Raw genomic sequence first — 21729 nt, forward strand, 5'->3', positions numbered from 1 at the left:
TGTCCGGAAGGGAGATGTGTGGTGGTAGCCGGAACTCAAGACGGAAGGTGTTGTCGGATGCGGACAATTGTCCGATTAGGGTTTCACCGGAGCCGGAGGAGAAACAACACCGGTTCAATGGCGGAGGCCGGAATCAGACCGGAGGCTGCCACGTGGCGGGAGGCCGGAGAGTTTGTTGCTCTTGACTTCGTAACTGTATTTGCCTTTCTCGATGGTGTTAGTTGGGTAGCCGAATACGAGTTCTTTGAGTTTGGGTTTGGAGCGGTTTATGGATCTGGAGGTTGTGAGTTTGGTGATGGAGTTTGAATTGCAGAGTACGGGTGACCGGTGAGGGTAAAATTGGAAAGTTTGGTGGTGGGTTGGGGAAAGTGTGGTCGTGACGTACGAGAACGGGTGAGACTGAGTGGTGGATGATGGTCATGGTGTGGTTAGGGTTTTGGGTTCATGTGTTGGAGTGTGGTTTAAGGTCTGAGAATGAAATTGAAGATGGAATTGAGTCTGTTGTTGGTGTGATTAAGAGGTGAATAATGGAGTTTGAACTGAAGTAAAGGTTGAAGAACAAGAAGATGAAGAAGAAGCAGTGACTTGATTGTGGAAAGAGAAGGGCAGGGGAAAAGACTATTATGCCCATCACATTTTATGCACATGGGGCTATTTAACGGTATAAGTTAATGGGCGTTAGCTTAAAGGACAAAACCATGGCAAACATCCAAATAAAGGATAAAGAGTGAAACTATTTTTGATGAAGGACCCATTCCATAATTTATGTAATTCAAAAGGACAAAATTTGTAATTTTTTCTAATAAGAATTAAGATGCGATAAATATTAAAATTTTGTATAATGAATCTGGTTGATTTGCAGGGATCGAACAAACTGGGATTTAGGTTTAGGCTTTGACCCAAGCTTCAAAGTTGCGTAATTGAACAAACCACATGTACCAAAATGTGTAACATCCTACATTTGGTTATAATAATAAAATAAATTCCGTTTATTTATAGTGGGCCGTTATCGATTTAGATAACTAGAATATGAGTTGGGCTAGTGTTGGGTTAAATGGATATGGGTTATGGACTTTGGTATGAAAGAAAGATGGAAAGATCATGGGCTTACATAAATATATAAACCATAATCACCATTAATTCCCTCATTTTACACATATTCCATACACCACCAAAACACACACTTAAGCTCTCTCTCTCTAGTCTCTCTCTAGCCGAAATATTGAAGAAGAAACGGATCCCGACCCAAGGTATGATAGTATTTTGTTGTATGAGTTTAAATCCATTAGTTATGGTAACGAAACGACGAGCCGACACCGTTAAACCGTTTAAGTAACAAGATCCGGGTGGAATCGGGTATAAACCGAACCTATGATGAGCTTAGGGGTCACCCTAGCTCAGATCTGGATCGAACGGGACGAAAAACGGTGAAAAACGAGTTAAAACTCGTTTTTCCGACGTGTTCGCGGTTTTCCGGCAGCTTTCCGGCAAAGGCGGCGCCGGAATAGTGGTACGAGGATAAGGAATGTCAGGGAATGTTTTGACATTCCCTGACCTAACCCTAGTTCGCTATGGGGACTTAACGAACAGAAGTTGATTCGCATAAGGGGGGCACAGCGAACTAGCTCTAGTTCGCCTATGATTCGTCTCTGATTCGTTAAGGGAAAAGGGTAACGAATTACCCTTGATTCATTATGATTAGTTCGTTAAAAGAAATAACGAATTAGAAGGTCCGATTCGCTACTTGGACTGGTTCGCTATATGGACTGATTCTTTAAGGAGCCCAGTTCGTTAAGGGTTCAATTCGTTATAGGAACCAGTTCGCTAGTATAATCCAATTCGCTATGAACCAGTAACGAATTAGAAGTTTAACAGAAAGACAAAATGGTCCCTGGACTTAGAAAAGAATGATTTAATTACAAATAAGCCCTTGAACTTTTAAGTAGCAAATTATTCTATGATTCAAAATGCTAATGGAAAATCGGTTACAAAATATTTGTTTGTATTGCAAGGATTTTCATTTATCAAAATCGAGCCATCTTGTATCACGAGCTTCTATCTTTATGATAACTCCAATTCTTGCTATTGCTTGCTAATACTTAGTTACTTGCAATGGGTGGGAAAAATACATCAACTATATGCTGACGAACACGTATGACTCTAAAAATATTTAATGTACAGTTACAATACATATAAGAAAAGTGTTCATTCCTGGGATTTGTACCAATACCCTACACACACAAAAGTGTTCCCCGAGCCACTAGCTCCTAGTGGAGAACTAATTATGATTGTTAGCCCACGGCCACATAGCCTTTGATTGTTTAGGCTAGACAATTGACTCTAAAAATACAGTTACAATACATATAAGAAAAGTGTTCATTCCTGGGATTTGTACCACTACCCTACACACACAAAAGTGTTCCCCGAGCCACTAGCTCCTAGTCGAGAACTAATTATGACTGTTAGCCCACGGCCACATAGCCTTTGATTGTTTAGGCTAGACAATTGACTCTAAAAATACAGTTACAATACATATAAGAAAAGTGTTCATTCGTGGGATTTGTACCACTACCCTACACACACAAAAGTGTTCCCCGAGCCACTAGCTCCTAGTGGAGAACTAATTATGACTGTTAGCCCACGGCCACATAGCCTTTGATTGTTTAGGCTAGACAATTGACTCTAAAAATACAGTTACAATACATATTAGAAAAGTGTTCATTCCTGGGATTTGTACCACTACCCTACACACACAAAAGTGTTCCCCGAGCCACTAGCTCCTAGTCGAGAACTAATTATGACTGTTTTCCCACGGCCACATAGCCTTTGATTGTTTAGGCTAGACAATTATGTATGGATCCAGACACATGTGTAATCAGTCTGAGTTGCACTTATTTTCTATCTTGTATTATAACGTTTTAGAAATCACGCAATCTCATATAAACGTTTGGCTGTCTCTTTAAGATAACACCCCGTTCATCTTAAAGAGTATAAATATGTTTTAACTGTTTGTAAAGGTTTAACGTATCCATCTTTACCGTTGGCGTGCGTTTGAAAACCTACTTGATTGTGAATGAGAATGATATTAACCTATACATAAGTAGGTTCTTATAAAAATTTGGATGGTGTTTCTTGATGCTATTGCCCTTGAGCTTAACCTTGATAAAGTTTTCATCTTTGTCTTTGAATGAAAATACTTGTTTTAATGTGGCATTTGATATAGCATGCTTTGGCTTAATAGGTTCTAACTCGTTGACGAGTTTCTCCAGGTAAGTAAACGGGTCTCACGGTTGATTAGGATTTATAAAAATTACTTTCCTTTGGTAAGTTACTCACTACCAGTAATATCCCCCTTACAGTTACTACATGTTTGTCTAAATATAACTTTGTTAACATTACTTCGTCAAGAAGTCACGTTTTATGAAAACTCTTTATGAATGTTATAAATCTTTTCAAGGTTAAAGACCATAGCCTCGTCTATACTTCTAAGCTATAACTTGAATATTAATGTTATAAATTTTGACCACCGCTCTAAATTATTGCCCATAATTTATTTGATAGTGATAAAAAGGTTACATATATGATGGAAGAAATATACATCCACATTAATACAAAACCAATTTTAAATAAGGCACTAGAAGAATCATATAAGCAAATGCATTATACGATTCTCATAGTTCTCTATACTCCAAAGTTAGTTTTGCAGTAAACATGTTATATATGCTTCTACTTGTTGAACTCCATTACCCAGCATGTTGAGACAAAACACATCTTTTTCATCTCACGAAATCCAGCGAGTTTAGCCAAAGATTGAAACTCATCTTCGGTGCGCTCTTTTCCTCCAGTAGTGTGAGTCATCATGGTGAGATCCAAATCAGTGATCGCTCTCGTGAGATAGCTTGTATCAGGTATAAAGGGAATAATTTTTTCTACAATAATTACTTTCCCATCTCTAGGGAGAGTGTTGTAACACTTCTTTAGCAACTTCACACAATCATCATCACTCCAACCATGTAGTATCCACTATATATATCATAGTTTATTTGTCAGTTAATATATTATATGTGTATGCAATTATGCATGAACCTGTGTGTAGAATTGCATACCTTCATGAAAATGGCATCACCTTTTGGAACATTTTGAAACATATCTCCACCGACATGTTCTATACCTACACATGCATGTAATAAAATGGAAGTATTTCAAATAAGACTCAATTCAACTTAAATTATTACTGTCTAGATTCATATGAGCATACCGGGATAGAGTGGCGCCTGTTTTATCACTTGTGGCAAATCGAAATTAACGCCCTTAATGGTCGGGTACTGAGTTACTATCATATTGAGTGTGATTCCTAGACCACCACCAACATCAACTAGTGATTTGAGGTTGTTAAAACCATGGTAACACTTGAGCATATCCTTGACGAGGATAACAGATGTATCCACCATAGCCTTGTTGAAAATCGCATTTATTTTATCATCCAACGCTGTTTGTTTGAATCTGCCTGTTCCATGAAGCCTTTCAATTGGAGTACCACCTTCGAGCACTGAATCTTGAAGTTTAGACCTTAATTGGTCCATAAACGAAAAATTACACATATTATGCAAACCTTTATACACATACACAAGTAGACAACTTATTATTTTTATAATAACGCATATGCATAATACATATAAAATTACGCACAATTTGTAAAAGTTGGTATACCAATTTACCCTTTTGTCCTTTATGTTTATGTGCAAAATTGATGAAGTTTAAGCTATTTATGATCTCATCATTGATTTCTTAATCTAAATTTCATGGGTTAAGGATCCATTGATTATTAATAAAATAGCTACCAGGTGTCAAAGGACGAATGATCTTGGTTCATCTCCAGTAATGATCCTAAAGACGCCCCATCTTCGTTTGGGATAAAGTGTTTAGCAACGGGCGCAAGTCCATAAACTCTAACTGGCGTAGAATCGTGGACCTGTTGGCTGCAAGTGACGATGGAATTGCTTGCAAGTGACCGAAGCATACGGTCAAGCATACTAGGGGCGTTTGGGTTTGAGATTGACAAACGGCGTGCAATCTCTTGAGCCGAGAGTCGGGCATCTGGGCCCGCCTCGGCCATAGTCTCAAGAACCTTGAGCTTGATTGCATTCAACAACGCCTTTGGCAATGTGGCAGTGGAAATAAGTTGCATTGCGTGATTGAAGGTTTCCTCTTCAGAGTGTGACATGATTTTTGCTTTGGTAATTAATAACGACTTTGTGTTTGATCTCAAAGAAAGCTTCCTTTAAATAGTTTAAATTCTTGTTATGTGTAGTTGTACTGTACTAACAACAGGGGTGCAATAAATTGAAGTTGATAATTTTTTTGCTGTGAGACGAAGAATGGTAGATAAAGTGATTTGTTAGTTATTATATATGTATCTTTGTAGCACGTTGTATACCTAACAAGAAGCCTTCTTAATCACAAAGTTAGATCTACCTAATTTGGGATGACCGGCCGATATGTAGTGCCTCGGCCAGAACACAGTAATTTTTACGGCCGCAATATATATGTTATATATATATATACTGGTTTGATCCTCACGTGTTACGGGAGTTTATTTAAGTTTTTGTTTTTAATATATATATATATTAGTTTGTTATTATAATTTTTTGTGTTTTGGTATTTTCAATTGAGATGTTTAGGTTTTTTAGATTTTTAACGAATAAAAATACACAAACACGAACATGTTGATTTTTTTAAATGAACAAACTCATGAACACAAATATTTGTCTAATGAAAAAGGGGACGTTGATGTAGTTGACGATGACGAGCAGTATCGGAAGTTAACCAGCGATGAAGATGATAGACCAGCAATGGAGAACATGTAAAGAAGATAAATTAAATTAGGGTTTGAGGATAAAAGTATTTACCAGTAAATAAGATCTTATAACCCATTTGAGAGCTATTAGGGTTTGGTAAGACCCATAACCCGTGGAAATTATTCTTTGATGATTAAGGTGTTAATTCACATTTAAATGAGATGTTATAACCCGTTTAAGGGTTATCCGGGTTTGGTGAGACCCATAACCCGCGAAAATTATTGTTTGATTATGAAAGAGTTTCATAAATAATGAGATGTTATAACCCATTTAAAGACTATCAGGGTTTGGTAGGACTCATACCTGCGATTTCGGGTCAAATGCATGAGAAACCTTCATTTAGAAATCAAGCATTCTGGTGGCTCTAGAGAATGTGGGGGATAACCTGAGAGCGACACGTAAGATTTCATGGTAGGCAATTATATAGATAGTTAGATGTATATATACTAGTTTTTATCCACCGTATTACGGGGGCTGTTTTACATTACTCGTTTTTAATATTTATATACTTTTTTGGGTTTAATTTTATTTATTGTAATTAAATTTATTATATACTTAGAGTTTAATAGTATAAAAAATGGACAAAAGATGCGAATGGCAAATTCTAAAAGGTGCGGTTCAACACCATAACTGCACCTTTTCATAAACTTCAAGAGTTTCACACCTAGAAACGTTGCATTTTCCTTCCCTCTATACTACGTATTTCACTAATTTTTTCACCTCCCTCCATCCAATTTCAACACTTCCACCCGTTCCCTCCGTCTAATTTCACTACCTCCATCAATCCTTAAAAAAAACCTCCCACTGGTGAAGACGGTGGCCACCTCAAAAACCCTTATCAATTTCACCTAATCCTAACCCTAACCATAGCCGGCGAAGACAGCACCCACTGGCGAAACCTCTTCTCGATCCCTCATTTCGTTTGCGGCTGCGGGTAAGCAAACTAAACACTAATTCCCAAAATCAATCTATCATTCATTAATTAAAAAGAAGTATAAGTGATTTGTAATTTTGGTATGATAAATTGTCGAATTCTATACTGATAGGTTTGTTTTTGTTGCAATTTTCTATATATGTAGATTTAGTTTGAAACAGATACTAATATTCAAGTTATGGTATTGAACATGAAATTGAGAACTGAGTTCTTTGTTGTTGTAATAATGGATTTAGAATTAATTTGTGTTTTTGCTTAAGTTAAAAATGACTTGATACATATACTCAGTTTTTAGTTAGGGTTTTTATGATTCATAATAAGCATAGAACTTTTTTATATAATCCGTTCAATTATTTTACTTCTTTTCTTGTGGGAATTGAAAATTAAACTCATACAAATTGCATATTAATGTAGTTATTTTCCTTTATACATCACAATGTGTTAGCTCAATGTAAAGATTGTGGCTCTCTATAATCTTGAGGTTAACTTTTTAAAGGCATAACAATGTTATTAACAACCGTATGTCGTACTGGATTAGTACAAGTTATCATTATCGAGGCTGCTATTAATACATGATTTGTAACTTGTAAGTAGGTTAGCTAATGGTTATAGCTGATGAATTGGATTACTTGATTACTAAGGACCGATTGGTGCTTCATGATCTATTTATGCTAACAGCATTGCCATTTTCAAAAGTTATATTGATCGGTATGCTTGTCAAACCATCTTTGAACTTGATACGTTTTTTTTTTTTTTTTGTTTCTATTTTTATTTTTCTCATACTAGCTCCACATATATAGATAATTCAATCAACTTAGCAGACTGCCCCCCCCCCCCAAAAAAAAAGTAGTCTTTAAAATAATTGTAAGTATTTCAGTAGTCTTTAAAATAATGCTATATGTTACAGATTGTTGGGCGAGCAAGAAGGCACAAGTGCGGAAGTTGGAGGTAGCAGAAATGAGAATGCTACGTTGGATGTATGGACACACAAGGTTAGACCGAATAAGAAACGTTGTGTTTCGGGAGAGATTAGGGGTAGCGAACATAGCAGACAAGATAAGCGAGTGGAGATTGAGATGGTTTGGACATGTGAAAAGAAGACAAACGACGAATCATATTAGATCAGTAGAAAACATTACTATAGAGGGGAGAAGGGGTAGAGGACGACCTAAATTGACTTGGGATGAGATGATTAAGCAGGATTTGATAGACCTAAACCTCTCCGAGGACATGGTTGAGGATAGGAATTCTTGGAGAAGTAGAATTAAAGTTATGGATTTTTAGGGAGAAAGGAATACTCTAGGGCTTCTATTTACCTTATTTTAGGCACACACCATAATAATATTCTCTCTACATAAATAGTATTAATATTATTATTATTATTATTGTTATTACTATTAGTATCATTATCATCATCATCATCATCATTATTATTATTATTACTACTACTACAGTTGAACTCTGATTTCCTTTGTATTGCTTCATACATATGTATTTTAGAGCTGAGGGTCTCTCTGGAAGCCACCTCTTTATCCATGTGGATAGAGGTACGGTGTGCCTACATCCCACCATCCCCAAACCCTACTTATAGCTATGCTATTGGTGGGACTTCACTGGGTATGATTGATCGATTGATTGTAAGTATTTCGCTTCTTATTTCTGTTACATTATGAATTATATACTTTTCTATATTAATTTCTTGTTTCTGTTTTATTTTTTTGGTATTTACTTTATTTTTCTTGCAAAAAAAGAATTTATTACGAGTGTTTTGTTTCATTAGGGACGCGCTTCGTGGCTTTATTGACTACAGTTGGGTAGAGAACAAGACAAGAACCGAAGGGTTGCACTCGCGCAACTGCATCGGTATGATTTGATATTGTTTTGTTCATTTCAATCATGATTAATTACTCTTTGATTGTAATTTAGGTTGATTTGATTTATTGATCTACGGAGCTTATGATTATTGTTTCTTTATTGTTGTTTGGGCATCCTTCTTATTGCAAAGATGTTGACTTGAATTTTGTCTAAACGTTTGGAGAATAACATAATTCATAACTTGATAGAGTTGTTACAAATCGATTGGTGAGTTTTAAAGATTATCCCTAATTAGATTTGACTAGCAACTTAGCAAGTATATACCACAGTCCATATCCTAACACACTAATATCATTTGTTCTCTTTTGAGCTTGGTACGTTATGCATTGACTTGCTACGTATGTGTGTGTGTGTACAAGTATATAGTATAATATATTTTTATATATGTGTGTATGTAGAGTAATTTACATATAATTATGTGTATGTAAGGAGTATACATTAAGGTTAGTTTCTTAGTTTATTGTTTATGCTAATAGTATGTTCATACCTTTTGGTGTTGCTATGATATGGCGTGTGTTGGTTTAGGATAATTCTTGTGAAAAAAGGTATAACTTCTCTTTTCAAGCTTTGAACATAAAACGCATAACACTCAACCATTGGAACACAGGCTGAGTGGTGCATGGACCCTTGTTTTCGGCCATCAACGTCACCACATGATGCCTGATTAATCTACCGCCACTTTTAACGTTATTTCACCAAATTAGTAAAATAACGTCAAAATTAGTACGATTTCACTTTTGCTCACCCGAAATCTCACGCGTATATAAATTATATGCGCGCACTGCAAGTATACCATAGGAACAAATGCTTTTTTATACTATGTTGATCTATCTACACTATTGAAGAAGACATCATGTTAAACACTTGTCCCCTTTGCATGGTGTCACATAGGCGCGACGTAGACTATTTTCTTTCTATCTAATACATTAAATCAGGTAAAGCAATAATGCGTTTACCATTTCTTTTTTTAAAAAGGCGCACAGACCCATTTTGTATTACATAACCCATGACCCTATCCGCTTTACAAGCATAACCATATCACACCGCCAAACTCACATCGATTTCTAATCAACCTACGCATCCACTTTAAAGCTGTGATGTTCCGATAATTATATGATATGTTGATAAATCTACTGCAATGTGTGTGTATATATTGTTTTAATCAGGATTGGACAATGTATGCCCTGACTCACCCTCCATGGACGAACCTTGTGGAGGAACCCTTAGATTTTAGGGGCATTGTATTCTCACCAATGTTTGCATTACTCAAGCCGACATTCTAGCTTCCGCTTCGTCCATCACCGCTCGCGCGGGTGCTTTATTCTAAGGCGGAACGCTCCCCTACCGATGTATTTTTACATCCCACAGCTTAGACAGATCGCTTAGCCCCGTTCATCTTCAGCGCAAGAGTGCTCGATCAGTTAGCTATTACGCACTCTTTCAAGGGTGGCTGCTTCTAGGCAAACCTCCTGGTTGTCTCTGCACACCTACCTCCTTTACACTAAGCGGTCATTTTGGGGCCTTAGCTGGTGATCCGGGTTGTTTCCCTCTCGACGATGAACCTTATCCTCCATCGTCTTACTGGCCGACCTTGACCCCTGTTATTTTAATAATATTGTGAAGCTAAGACATGATTAAGCTAATAATATCTAAGTCACACGAATTTAATTATTACTTTACATCGTGGGATTTTGGATTGTCATATATTCTTTATTATATATCTTAAAATACAAATTTCTTTACACTGGATAAAAGTAACTTTTAGCTTTCTAATTTCGTCACACAAGAGTGGCTAGAACATTATTGGACACATGGAGAGTTGCTTGAACATTATGGACACATGAAAAGTTGCTTGAACAATAATGGTTAATATTTCAACTTTTCTATCCTCTATAGTTTAATAAATAATGTAGTGTTTACTAAAACTTCTAGCTTACTTTTAAGATGCATGTTTGAATTAAAAAAAATGGTCAAAAACAGCAAACATTATATTTGTTATTACCAAATTCAAAAGGTTATTTTCTTTTAATTTTATTTAACTACTAGTTTTTATTCCTCGTATTACAATGTTATTTTACATTATTCGTTTATAATATTTATATATATTTTTTGGATTTTAATTTTATTTATTGTAATGAAGTTAAATATACTTAGGGTTGATGATGAAAGAGTTTCACAAATAAATGAGATGTTATAACCCGATTTAAAAGCTAATTGGGTTGGTGAGACCCATAACCCACTTATCTACCTATTATAATAACGTAAAATAATTGTGACACGTGTCAGTTTATGGTTAAATCTCACAACTTTTTTCTCTTCAAAACTAAGATCTTAATTAACCATGAGTCCATAATACATGTCCATATTCACCTTCCTTTTACATTTTATTTATAAAATATTTATATATTTTTATAAAAATAAATATTAACATATTATTTTACAATATATTCCAAAATACTTTGTAAAATCCAAAATAAACAACAAACCATGTTTGTTAAAGTTTGAAAATAATATATAATTTCAAATGTTATCATTAACATATTTTACTATGTATATTGTTGAAAATTATAAAGAAAAACAAAACTGGAACATTCTTTCATTTTGCAAAGTAATTTTTTAAATTATTAAATCATAAATCTATGCTTAAAAGTTAATCCATTTTTTTTAGGATAAATCCATTCATCTATTATTATTATTATTATTATTATTATTATTGTAAATTGTCATATAAATTTTAAATTATAAAAATATGCTTTAAATCTATCAAATTATTTTTTTTGGTTAATTTAGTAAACTATATATTTTTTGGTTAATTTAGTAAATATGTACCAATCACTTTCATATTATATTTAATTTCTTAGAGCATGTTTGGGATTGAGTTTGAAAACACCTTATTGGCTTATTGGCTTTTTTCAAAAAACCAATAAGTTAAATGGTGTTTGGCAATCACAAAAAAACCTTTTATTTTAGCTTTTCGAAAGGGTTAAAAGCAGTTTTCTAAAAGCCTCAAATCCTGGCTTTTTAAAATGGCTTTTGAAAAGTCATAAGCACTTTTAAAACTCAATCCCAAACATGTTCTTAGTATTTTTTTTTATCAATGATTGTTTCGGGTTTTGTGGAACTTAAATTTGGTTTTACAGTAAAAAAAACTGGTAAATAGATTGTTTGGTACAAGTTAACTGCATTTGGGTCAAAATTTATTGTGGGTCAAAAAATGAGAAATCTAAGTATTTTTAAAAGTTTTTGAGAATGCAAATAGATTTATCGTCAAATTTGTTACATGCTCAAAGTGTTGACTTGAAATGTCAAATGGATGAAATTTAGAATTTTATACATAATTTGGGTTTCAAATTTATTTTCAAAAAAATTTTTGGAAAAAAAAAATAAAAAGGTTCGGGATTTGGTAAATTGTCTATTTTTCCCTCGACTATTAAAATTTAATAATAGATAGTGAACACTTACGACATGCCAACCCCATGCTTATCAATTTTTCTAACTTGTATCGAATTTGAAACATTTATGTCAGCATTAACTTTTCCTTTAATGATGATCGGAACGTTGTATGGGAAGCATGTCATGTAAAACTATGCTCATCATCATCATCGTACTTAGTCAATCCTACCAATAGCAAAGCTATGGTAGGGTCTGATAAGGGTAAGATGCAGACATCCATACCTCTACCTCATAGGTCTAGAGGCTGCTTCCGATGAGACTCCCGGGTCGACAAAACTATCTTCAAATAAAGCAAAATATTCACAAAATTGAATGGGTTAAAATGTTATTTTTTATGTTGTCAAACTTATCAAAATCTTTTTCATGGTTTAGCTCAGAAAATCATAGTTCTTGAAGAACATCCATCGTTATAATTTAATGTTCTCATTTCTTTCTATGGGTTGTAAATTGATAAATATATCAATAAAGGTAACGATCCTTCAGTATTTAGGCTGAGTTGTTAGAACTACTACTGTATGATGAGAAGTCTACTTCATGTTCTTTCAATTATACATATATGATACTGACAATAAAAGTTTCAATAAAAGGAGCGTTCTCGGGTATGTTTTTGCACGTGCAATTTTTTATTACGTTCATTTTAAAAAATCATTTTGTGATATAAATAAAGTCAATTTACATACACATAGATACAAGGATAGATGTAATACATTTTTTCATATGATTATTGGATTAAAATAATGCCACCTTTAATGAGTTGGCCAATAATAATCCCACCTGAGTTATTTCCCTCTGGCAGTCCCACCTTTTTCAAGTTTTTTGTTTCATGATCCCCCGTTAAAAATAATTAACGGGGTTAACTTTTTGCTGATGTGGCTATATAAGTGGGCATTTAAAAATCTAACGTGGCTTTTTTTTATTTTCTAAAATAAGTTTTTTATCTGCTTGTACAGTCCACCGGCCGGAAAGACAGACATAGTAAGGTCTGTACGGCGAAAGGTCCAAGAGACCGCCGTGTACGGATGTCTGCGCATACTACGATATAGTTTTACAATGTGCAAAACCGGCTTGGGTATGACCGGTCAAGTAAAACTGTGGAATGGCTTATTAAGAAAGCTAAATCCGTCATTGATGAACTTGCTGAGCTTCCGGCGTGGAAACCCGTTGCAACTCCGGTACCAAGAAATGCAAACCCTAATTCTTCAATTGTGAACCTTGAGCAGAACTCGTAACAATTGGGTTAATTTGAGCAACACCCAGATGATAATATTGTTGATAATCAACTGGGTAGTTCTAAGAATTCAAGCTTTTTGTCTCCTTCACTTGATTCCGACACACTTGCAGCGGAGGTGGTGCCGTAGCTACTCCGTTGACGGAATTAGGGCTCCAATTTATAGTTTGGGGTTATATGGGTGAGGGATGCCACGTAATAACCCTAGAAAGAAAAAAAAAGCCACGTTAGATTTTTAAATGCCAACTCATATAGCCACATCAGCAAAAAGTTAACCTCGTTAATTATTTTCAACGGGGGATCATAAAGCAAAAAACATGGAAAAGGTGGGACTGCCAGAGGGAAAAAATTCAGGTGAGATTATTATTAGCCAACTCATTAAAGGTGGGATTATTTTAATCCAATAATCCTTTTTCATATACATTTTGTAATTATTTTCTTTACTTATAAATTTGTAATTTTATAATCTGGATAATCTAGTGTGTTACACGGGCCCTAAATCTAGTTTTTTATACTATAAGATTGTTTTTTAATTATAATTAATACCTTTAAAAAAATTGGATACTAATTTTTAGTATATCCCTATTTTATAAGATTTTCATATCAAATATTTGATGAGATTAATTTTTATTTTTAATTTAATGAGATGTTATAGCTCATTTAAGGTCTATCTGGGTTTGGTGTGACCCATACCCGTGAATTCGGGTAAAATGAATGAGAAGTCTCCATCTACTATTATAATAAACAAAAACCAATTTGTGTCACTTGTTACCTGTAACATCCCGAAATTTCAAGATAATATTAATTATATTACTTAATATTAGAGAGAAAGTTTACCCGGGTTATTAGGAAATAAATAACAGAATAGGAGTTGGTATGAATCGGGCTAGTGTTGGGTAATGGATGCGGGTTGTGGACTTGGATTATTTGAGATGGGTTAAATGAGAATGAGATTTAAGGGATATAAATATCCCCTAAACCCAAAATATCTTCATTCTCACCCTACACCCTAAAACTCCTAACACACACATACACACACATTCCAACCGATCAAGATTCGAAGCCGAGACCCGAGATTTTTATTGGTAGATCTGAGTTGGTAAGGTAAGAACAAATCCAACAAAGCTTATATTACTGTAAATGGTTAGGATTGGATGGGTTAACCGGACCCGAAACCCAAACTGCCCAAATCGGACCCCTAAAACGTCGATTTTAGGCCGATTTGATGGTTGGGATTTGTAGGCGCCGATCATACGATTCCGTGGGTACCAAAATCGAGTTATTTGGCTAAGAAACGAAGGATTTATGGGCAAACAGATCTGCAGCGCGATAACTTCGCCTGCAAGATTAAGTTCGCCTGATGAACTTCGCCTTCAAGCGTAACTTCGCCTTCAAGCGTAACTTCGCCTAAGGTTTAACTTCGCCTGAAGCCAAGTTCGCCTAAGGATAACTTCGCCTGAAGCCAAGTTCGCCTAAGGTTTAACTTCGCCTGAAGCCAAGTTCGCCTAAGGTTTAACTTCGCCTGAAGCCAAGTTCGCCTAAGGTTTAACTTCGCCTGAAGCTAAGTTCGCCCGAGGGTTAACTTCGCCTAAAGCCAAGTTTGATTAGAAAATAAATTATAAAGCGATAAGTTAAAGTAAGCTAATACTAGGCCACCAGATTAGATCAGACGAGTATTGATACGTGTAACTTGTACAGTCAGCCGAGCTCAGTTAAGGAAGGGATTTACAGCTATCAGAAAAAGAAGCAGAGTTCAGGTGAGTTTCTAGCCCCATTTCCTTGTTATGTTTTCGGGGCTGTGTGCATACTTGATGTGTTGTTAATACATTTATCCTAAGTGATAAGTGTATGCCATATGTGATATATGTGATATGTATGAATGATTGCTTGATGGTACGTGAACGATCTTCGGATATTGCACGTACTGTCAGGTTGTAATGTTATAAATATGGTAAGTATGATATGTACGTTTATGTGTATGAACGTAATAAAGCTAATAAAAGAAGGAAATGATGGTTGTATGGTTGTATGGTTACGAAAAGGGTACCGAGCCCTAATAATACTCGAGGTATGATGTATGGTTGTATGGTAACGAAGAGGGAATCGAACCCTACTAATATTCGAAAACAAGGGACCAGACCCTTATAATATCTGTGATGATAGGGACCAGACCCTTATAATATCTGTGATGTTAGGGACCAGACCCTTATAATATCTGTGATGTTAGGGACCAGACCCTTATAATATCTGTGATGTTAGGGACCAGACCCTTACAATATCTGTGAGGATAGGGACCAGACCCTCATAATATCTGTGATGTTAGGGACCAGACCCTTATAATATATGTGATGTTAGGGACCAGACCCTTATAATATCTGTGATGTTAGGGACCAGACCCTTATAATATCTGTGAGGTTATAGGGCGAAAGGCTCTTTAAAACGTATGATTATGAATGTAAAGAAAGTATGTAAGTAAGAAAGAAAGTATGTAAGTAAGAATGAAGGTATGGGTACTTATGTGTGTATGAAAGAAAGTTATGAGGTTAAGTACGTATGTATGTAATAAGGTATTGTATGGTATTGTATGATTAACTAGAACTCACTCAGCGTAGCTGACTTTTAGTATGCACGCAGGTGAGCTGATTATAGAGTTAGCATGAGGATGACACACGGCATGGATTGAACGGCTGGCATCTGAAGAAAGAAGTAAAGATGTTTTAAATATAAACTTTTGTGTTATGGTATCAAAGAAAAGATTTAATGTTTTGTAACAAATGATTGATGTTTTATATTCCGCGAAAAGTTTTAATAAACTCTGATTTGAAGGACTGTGTTTATGAGTAAATCCGACGTTAAAGTAGGGCCACCGGGTTCGGGGCCTTACTAGTTGGTATCAGAGCATAAGTTCGAGAGATTTAAGCATCCTACATGCTTAGACTCGAACAGAAAATGGGATTTAAGTAAGAAAGGAAAGAAGATGCCAGTTCAAGAATGCCATGTGTCGCTCAAGCAAGATCAGTAAAGGTAAAGTGTATGATTAAATGATATATGTTAACGAGAAAGAAAAGATATGTGAACGATAGGGATAGGAATAATTGATTGTTTGATTTGACTAACTGCTTAAGTAGAACCAGCACAAATAGACTCATAAAGGGAAGTGTATAGGACACGGAAAGCAATGTGATCAGCTAGTCACAGCTGGCCACTGTTATTACCTGTTAGCCTTGCTATCCTTGTACTATATAGTTCCTTGAGTGAGGATGTGTGTGTTTTCCCTTTTAGAATACTAATGGCTGGAGCAAAAAGGTTTGTTGGTAAGGGAGGTCACACTGGACGTCCTCTTGGAATACGCGTTGTCCGAGAACCTTCTGAAGAACTAGTTACTACCACGAAAAAGGATAAAAGTGAAACTTTGCAAGGACCAAGCAGCAATGAAGGGTATCAGCTGGATCCTGTTACTCAATTTGCCATTTCTTACGCTGTAGCTGCTGCAGAGAAGAAATTTCGTACTGACAAGTCTGCCGAAAACCATGCAAGGGCCACTGAGAAGGCAGGAGAAGACGGTAAGAAGGGTGATGATGATAAGGGAGGAGCGAAAGAAACCAATGGATCTGTAGATGTCGTGGAGTATGCGGGGAAAAAGATACCCAAGGTCGCGGGAAGGGAAACATGCAAAGTGTGCGGGAAGATGCACCTAGGAGAATGCAAGGCTGGTCCAAATCAGTGCTACCGATGTGGGAAGAAGGGACACATAACTCGTGATTGCACCGAGGACCAGAAATGTTATAAGTGTGGTAAGTCGGGTCACTTAGCTAGGGATTGTGGGGGAGCAAGAACGGTGGGAGAAAAGAAGGAAAAGAAATGGGCTACCTCTGCTAAGCGGTCTGGCGAGATGGTGACAACAACTGATGAGAGGAAGGCCAAGGTTGGGAACAAGGATGCGTGTAAGACATGTGGGCGAGTGCACCAGGGAGAATGTAAGACTGGGACAGACAGGTGCTATCGATGTGGAAAGAGTGGGCATTATTCTCGAGAATGCCCTGATCGTCCAAAGTGCTTCAAATGCGGAAAAGCTGACCACATGGCTAGGGATTGCAAGGAATCAGGGGCGGAAGGTGCGAAAGGATGAAGACTTGGGGAAACTGCAGAGAGGAACGCTTGATGAAGGAATAATTGCTCATGCAATGGTTTTATTAAGGTACTTTTGCTTAAGGACTTGTTTTGTGTTAGGGTTTAAAACTTATGTTTATCTGTGGCGTGTAATATATTGAGTTTGGTTATGAATGATTATTATGCTATGATGAAAGGTTGTTTTAGACAATAGTGTTAAGAGTACTAATCGAAGCCCTGGAGGTATGAGATGAGTTGTGGTACATCGAGGGTCTCATGGACAAGCTACCTTAAATAGCTAAAACACATGACCACCATTCGATGACTGCAAAGTCGGAAGTAAGAAGGATAACTCAGAAAGCGAAGGCGATTCAATGAAGCGTGTAAATATAAGAAGTTTTTCCTTTTATAGGGAATAAGTTAGGTTTCGGGGACGAAACCTCTTTAAGGAGGGAAGACTTGTAACATCCCGAAATTTCAAGATAATATTAATTATATTACTTAATATTAGAGAGAAAGTTTACCCGGGTTATTAGGAAATAAATAACAGAATAGGAGTTGGTATGAATCGGGCTAGTGTTGAGTAATGGATGCGGGTTGTGGACTTGGATTATTTGAGATGGGTTAAATGAGAATGGGATTTAAGGGATATAAATATCCCCTAAACCCAAAATATCTTCATTCTCACCCTACACCCTAAAACTCCTAACACACACATACACACACATTCCAACCGATCAAGATTCGAAGCCGAGACCCGAGATTTTGTTGGTAGATCTGAGTTGGTAAGGTAAGAACAAATCCAACAAAGCTTATATTACTGTAAATGGTTAGGATTGGATGGGTTAACCGGACCCGAAACCCAAACTGCCCAAATCGGACCCCTAAAACGTCGATTTTAGGCCGATTTGATGGTTGGGATTTGTAGGCGCCGATCATACGATTCCGTGGGTACCAAAATCGAGTTATTTGGCTAAGAAACGAAGGATTTATGGGCAAACAGATCTGCAGCGCGATAACTTCGCCTGCAAGATTAAGTTCGCCTGATGAACTTCGCCTTCAAGCGTAACTTCGCCTTCAAGCGTAACTTCGCCTAAGGTTTAACTTCGCCTGAAGCCAAGTTCGCCTAAGGATAACTTCGCCTGAAGCCAAGTTCGCCTAAGGTTTAACTTCGCCTGAAGCCAAGTTCGCCTAAGGTTTAACTTCGCCTGAAGCCAAGTTCGCCTAAGGTTTAACTTCGCCTGAAGCTAAGTTCGCCCGAGGGTTAACTTCGCCTAAAGCCAAGTTTGATTAGAAAATAAATTATAAAGCGATAAGTTAAAGTAAGCTAATACTAGGCCACCAGATTAGATCAGACGAGTATTGATACGTGTAACTTGTACAGTCAGCCGAGCTCAGTTAAGGAAGAGATTTACAGCTATCAGAAAAAGAAGCAGAGTTCAGGTGAGTTTCTAGCCCCATTTCCTTGTTATGTTTTCGGGGCTGTGTGCATACTTGATGTGTTGTTAATACATTTATCCTAAGTGATAAGTGTATGCCATATGTGATATATGTGATATGTATGAATGATTGCTTGATGGTACGTGAACGATCTTCGGATATTGCACGTACTGTCAGGTTGTAATGTTATAAATATGGTAAGTATGATATGTACGTTTATGTGTATGAACGTAATAAAGCTAATAAAAGAAGGAAATGATGGTTGTATGGTTGTATGGTTACGAAAAGGGTACCGAGCCCTAATAATACTCGAGGTATGATGTATGGTTGTATGGTAACGAAGAGGGAATCGAACCCTACTAATATTCGAAAACAAGGGACCAGACCCTTATAATATCTGTGATGATAGGGACCAGACCCTTATAATATCTGTGATGTTAGGGACCAGACCCTTATAATATCTGTGATGTTAGGGACCAGACCCTTATAATATCTGTGATGTTAGGGACCAGACCCTTACAATATCTGTGAGGATAGGGACCAGACCCTCATAATATCTGTGATGTTAGGGACCAGACCCTTATAATATCTGTGATGTTAGGGACCAGACCCTTATAATATCTGTGATGTTAGGGACCAGACCCTTATAATATCTGTGAGGTTATAGGGCGAAAGGCTCTTTAAAACGTATGATTATGAATGTAAAGAAAGTATGTAAGTAAGAAAGAAAGTATGTAAGTAAGAATGAAGGTATGGGTACTTATGTGTGTATGAAAGAAAGTTATGAGGTTAAGTACGTATGTATGTAATAAGGTATTGTATGGTATTGTATGATTAACTAGAACTCACTCAGCGTAGCTGACTTTTAGTATGCACGCAGGTGAGCTGATTATAGAGTTAGCATGAGGATGACACACGGCATGGATTGAACGGCTGGCATCTGAAGAAAGAAGTAAAGATGTTTTAAATATAAACTTTTGTGTTATGGTATCAAAGAAAAGATTTAATGTTTTGTAACAAATGATTGATGTTTTATATTCCGCGAAAAGTTTTAATAAACTCTGATTTGAAGGACTGTGTTTATGAGTAAATCCGACGTTAAAGTAGGGCCACCGGGTTCGGGGCCTTACATTACCTAATTGCACTATATTTGTGCCACTTGGCAAGTTTTTTTTTCAATCATAACAACATTTTTTCCTTTATTTAAATAAAAGAATAATCAAAATTGGTAAATAGTTCCGTAACCACCTTTTCTTTAAATATGTCCCTCTTATCATGAATTAATTCTTTAGTAATTAATAATAATAACTAATAATAGTGGTTTGGCGTTGTGAGGTAATATCATTGTACTTTTTGAGATCCCGAGAATGGAAGTATCTTCACCGGACATGGACATGACTCACATGAGTGCATATTATTCATTCATGAATCATCATCATCATCATCGTTATTTAAAAAACAAAATTTAAGGACTTAGCTAAAGAATCAAATATTTGTAATCTTTATAATTAGTCATATTATATATTCAAGTGTTAAGTTCAAAACTAATTTAAAGTAGAAAGTCGTGAGAATCGCATACACACTCATACATTATGCATTAAAAATACGATCACATGTAGTGAAAGAGAGTATAGATGTCTATGTTTGTGCCATTTTGCAAGTTTATATTTTTATTTCTATAAAAAAATAATCAAATTGGTAAATGGGTATCTCGTAACCAACCCTTTGTAATAAAAAACACTATATTAATTTTCATATAATTTATAACACACATGCTGATTTTTCATGTCTCCCTAAATCATATATGACGCAATTGACTTTCTCCCTAAATGTTATTAGACACGAAAAATTATAGTTTGAAATCTTATATGGAGAATATGAAATCAATCACATAATTTCAAGCTATTTCATCTATCAAATCTTAGTTATGTCGATTTATCTGTAAATACTTTCATGATTTCTTCAAAACTCGATAATAAACCTCTAAGGTTTACAATTTGTTTACCTATTTGATTTTGGTTGAATTTATGATAATTTAGGTTAACATCTTAAATTTTTTACAAAACTATTGAGTTTGATAAATAGTAGTTTCTAATTTCTATCGCTATATATGTGTTTTTATTGATAATTATGTTATATCTGCTCAATCTTTGATCCCATAGGGTTCCCATGTAAATTTCAGACTACGAAAAAGTTAATTAGACTTTACAAACTTAATATTGATATAAATGTTACGCTTATGACTAATTTTGAGAACCAATAATGATGCATTTGTCAAATATGTCTACTTTGTTGATATAACTGATGAAATATGTAATAGGTTTTCTTTTTTATATCACAAGTGAAATGGTGTTCCAGATCTATATAATATTTTTTTATTTGTGTAACTAACTTATCTACAAGTTAGCATACATTATTTCTTGTAAAGAGTATATAAGTAAAATAAATAGATGAATTCATTTATGAATAATTATATGTATTTCATAGTTTAGAATGGGTAACTTTTTTGTTAAGAATATATTAGTTTGTCCATTTATCATAATCAACTATCATTTTTTTTGTAGTTTATCATATTTTGTTTGTAAATCAAACATATATAGTTTAGTGTTACTAGCATAAGGAGATACACATCTACAAACTTTTTCAACAGGACCAGGTTTTTTTAGAGTTGTAGTGTATCCCGAATGACTTTATATGGAAAACATGTTAATACACTTGTCCTTTTTATACTATTTAAGAATCAAAATATTTGATTAATAGTATTCTTTTCTTATATAATTCAGGTGTTACCAGCTAGGCATGTGTTATCATTTATAAATATTTTTTTATTA

At 35.5% G+C, this 21729-nt stretch overlaps 1 protein-coding gene and 1 long non-coding RNA gene across 2 annotated transcripts; one reads left to right on the forward strand and one right to left on the reverse strand.

Moving 5' to 3' along the window:
• Positions 1-3596: 3596 nt before the first annotated feature.
• LOC143619320 (caffeic acid 3-O-methyltransferase 1-like) lies at positions 3597-5226 on the reverse strand. Its single transcript, XM_077091271.1, has 4 exons — positions 4842-5226; positions 4259-4569; positions 4107-4171; positions 3597-4023 (listed from the first exon to the last, which is right to left on the reverse strand). Exons 1-4 carry the CDS (start codon positions 5222-5224, stop codon positions 3727-3729), a joined length of 1056 nt encoding a protein of 351 aa, XP_076947386.1. The 5' UTR covers positions 5225-5226; the 3' UTR covers positions 3597-3726.
• A 1447-nt stretch (positions 5227-6673) lies between these two features.
• Positions 6674-7627, forward strand: LOC143619321 (uncharacterized). Its single transcript, XR_013151169.1, has 3 exons — positions 6674-6792; positions 7387-7500; positions 7593-7627. It is a non-coding gene; the product is annotated as an uncharacterized LOC143619321 (long non-coding RNA).
• Positions 7628-21729: the final 14102 nt, after the last annotated feature.

The sequence above is a fragment of the Bidens hawaiensis genome, unplaced genomic scaffold (genome assembly GCF_021521415.1).
Source record: "Bidens hawaiensis isolate Kalapana, Puna unplaced genomic scaffold, B.hawaiensis_p1.1 tig00002423_1, whole genome shotgun sequence".
Lineage (NCBI taxonomy): Eukaryota > Viridiplantae > Streptophyta > Magnoliopsida > Asterales > Asteraceae > Bidens > Bidens hawaiensis.

Excerpts from the sequence above, each read along its gene's own strand:
- LOC143619320 (XM_077091271.1), bottom strand. The coding sequence starts at position 5,224 with ATGTCACACTCTGAAGAGGAAACCTTCAATCACGCAATGCAACTTATT. Across the intron at positions 4,570-4,841 it reads CATTCGTCCTTTGACACCTG|GTCTAAACTTCAAGATTCAG; the intron begins GTAGCTATTTTA and ends GGACCAATTAAG. Across the intron at positions 4,024-4,106 it reads GTGATGCCATTTTCATGAAG|TGGATACTACATGGTTGGAG; the intron begins GTATGCAATTCT and ends TGATATATATAG.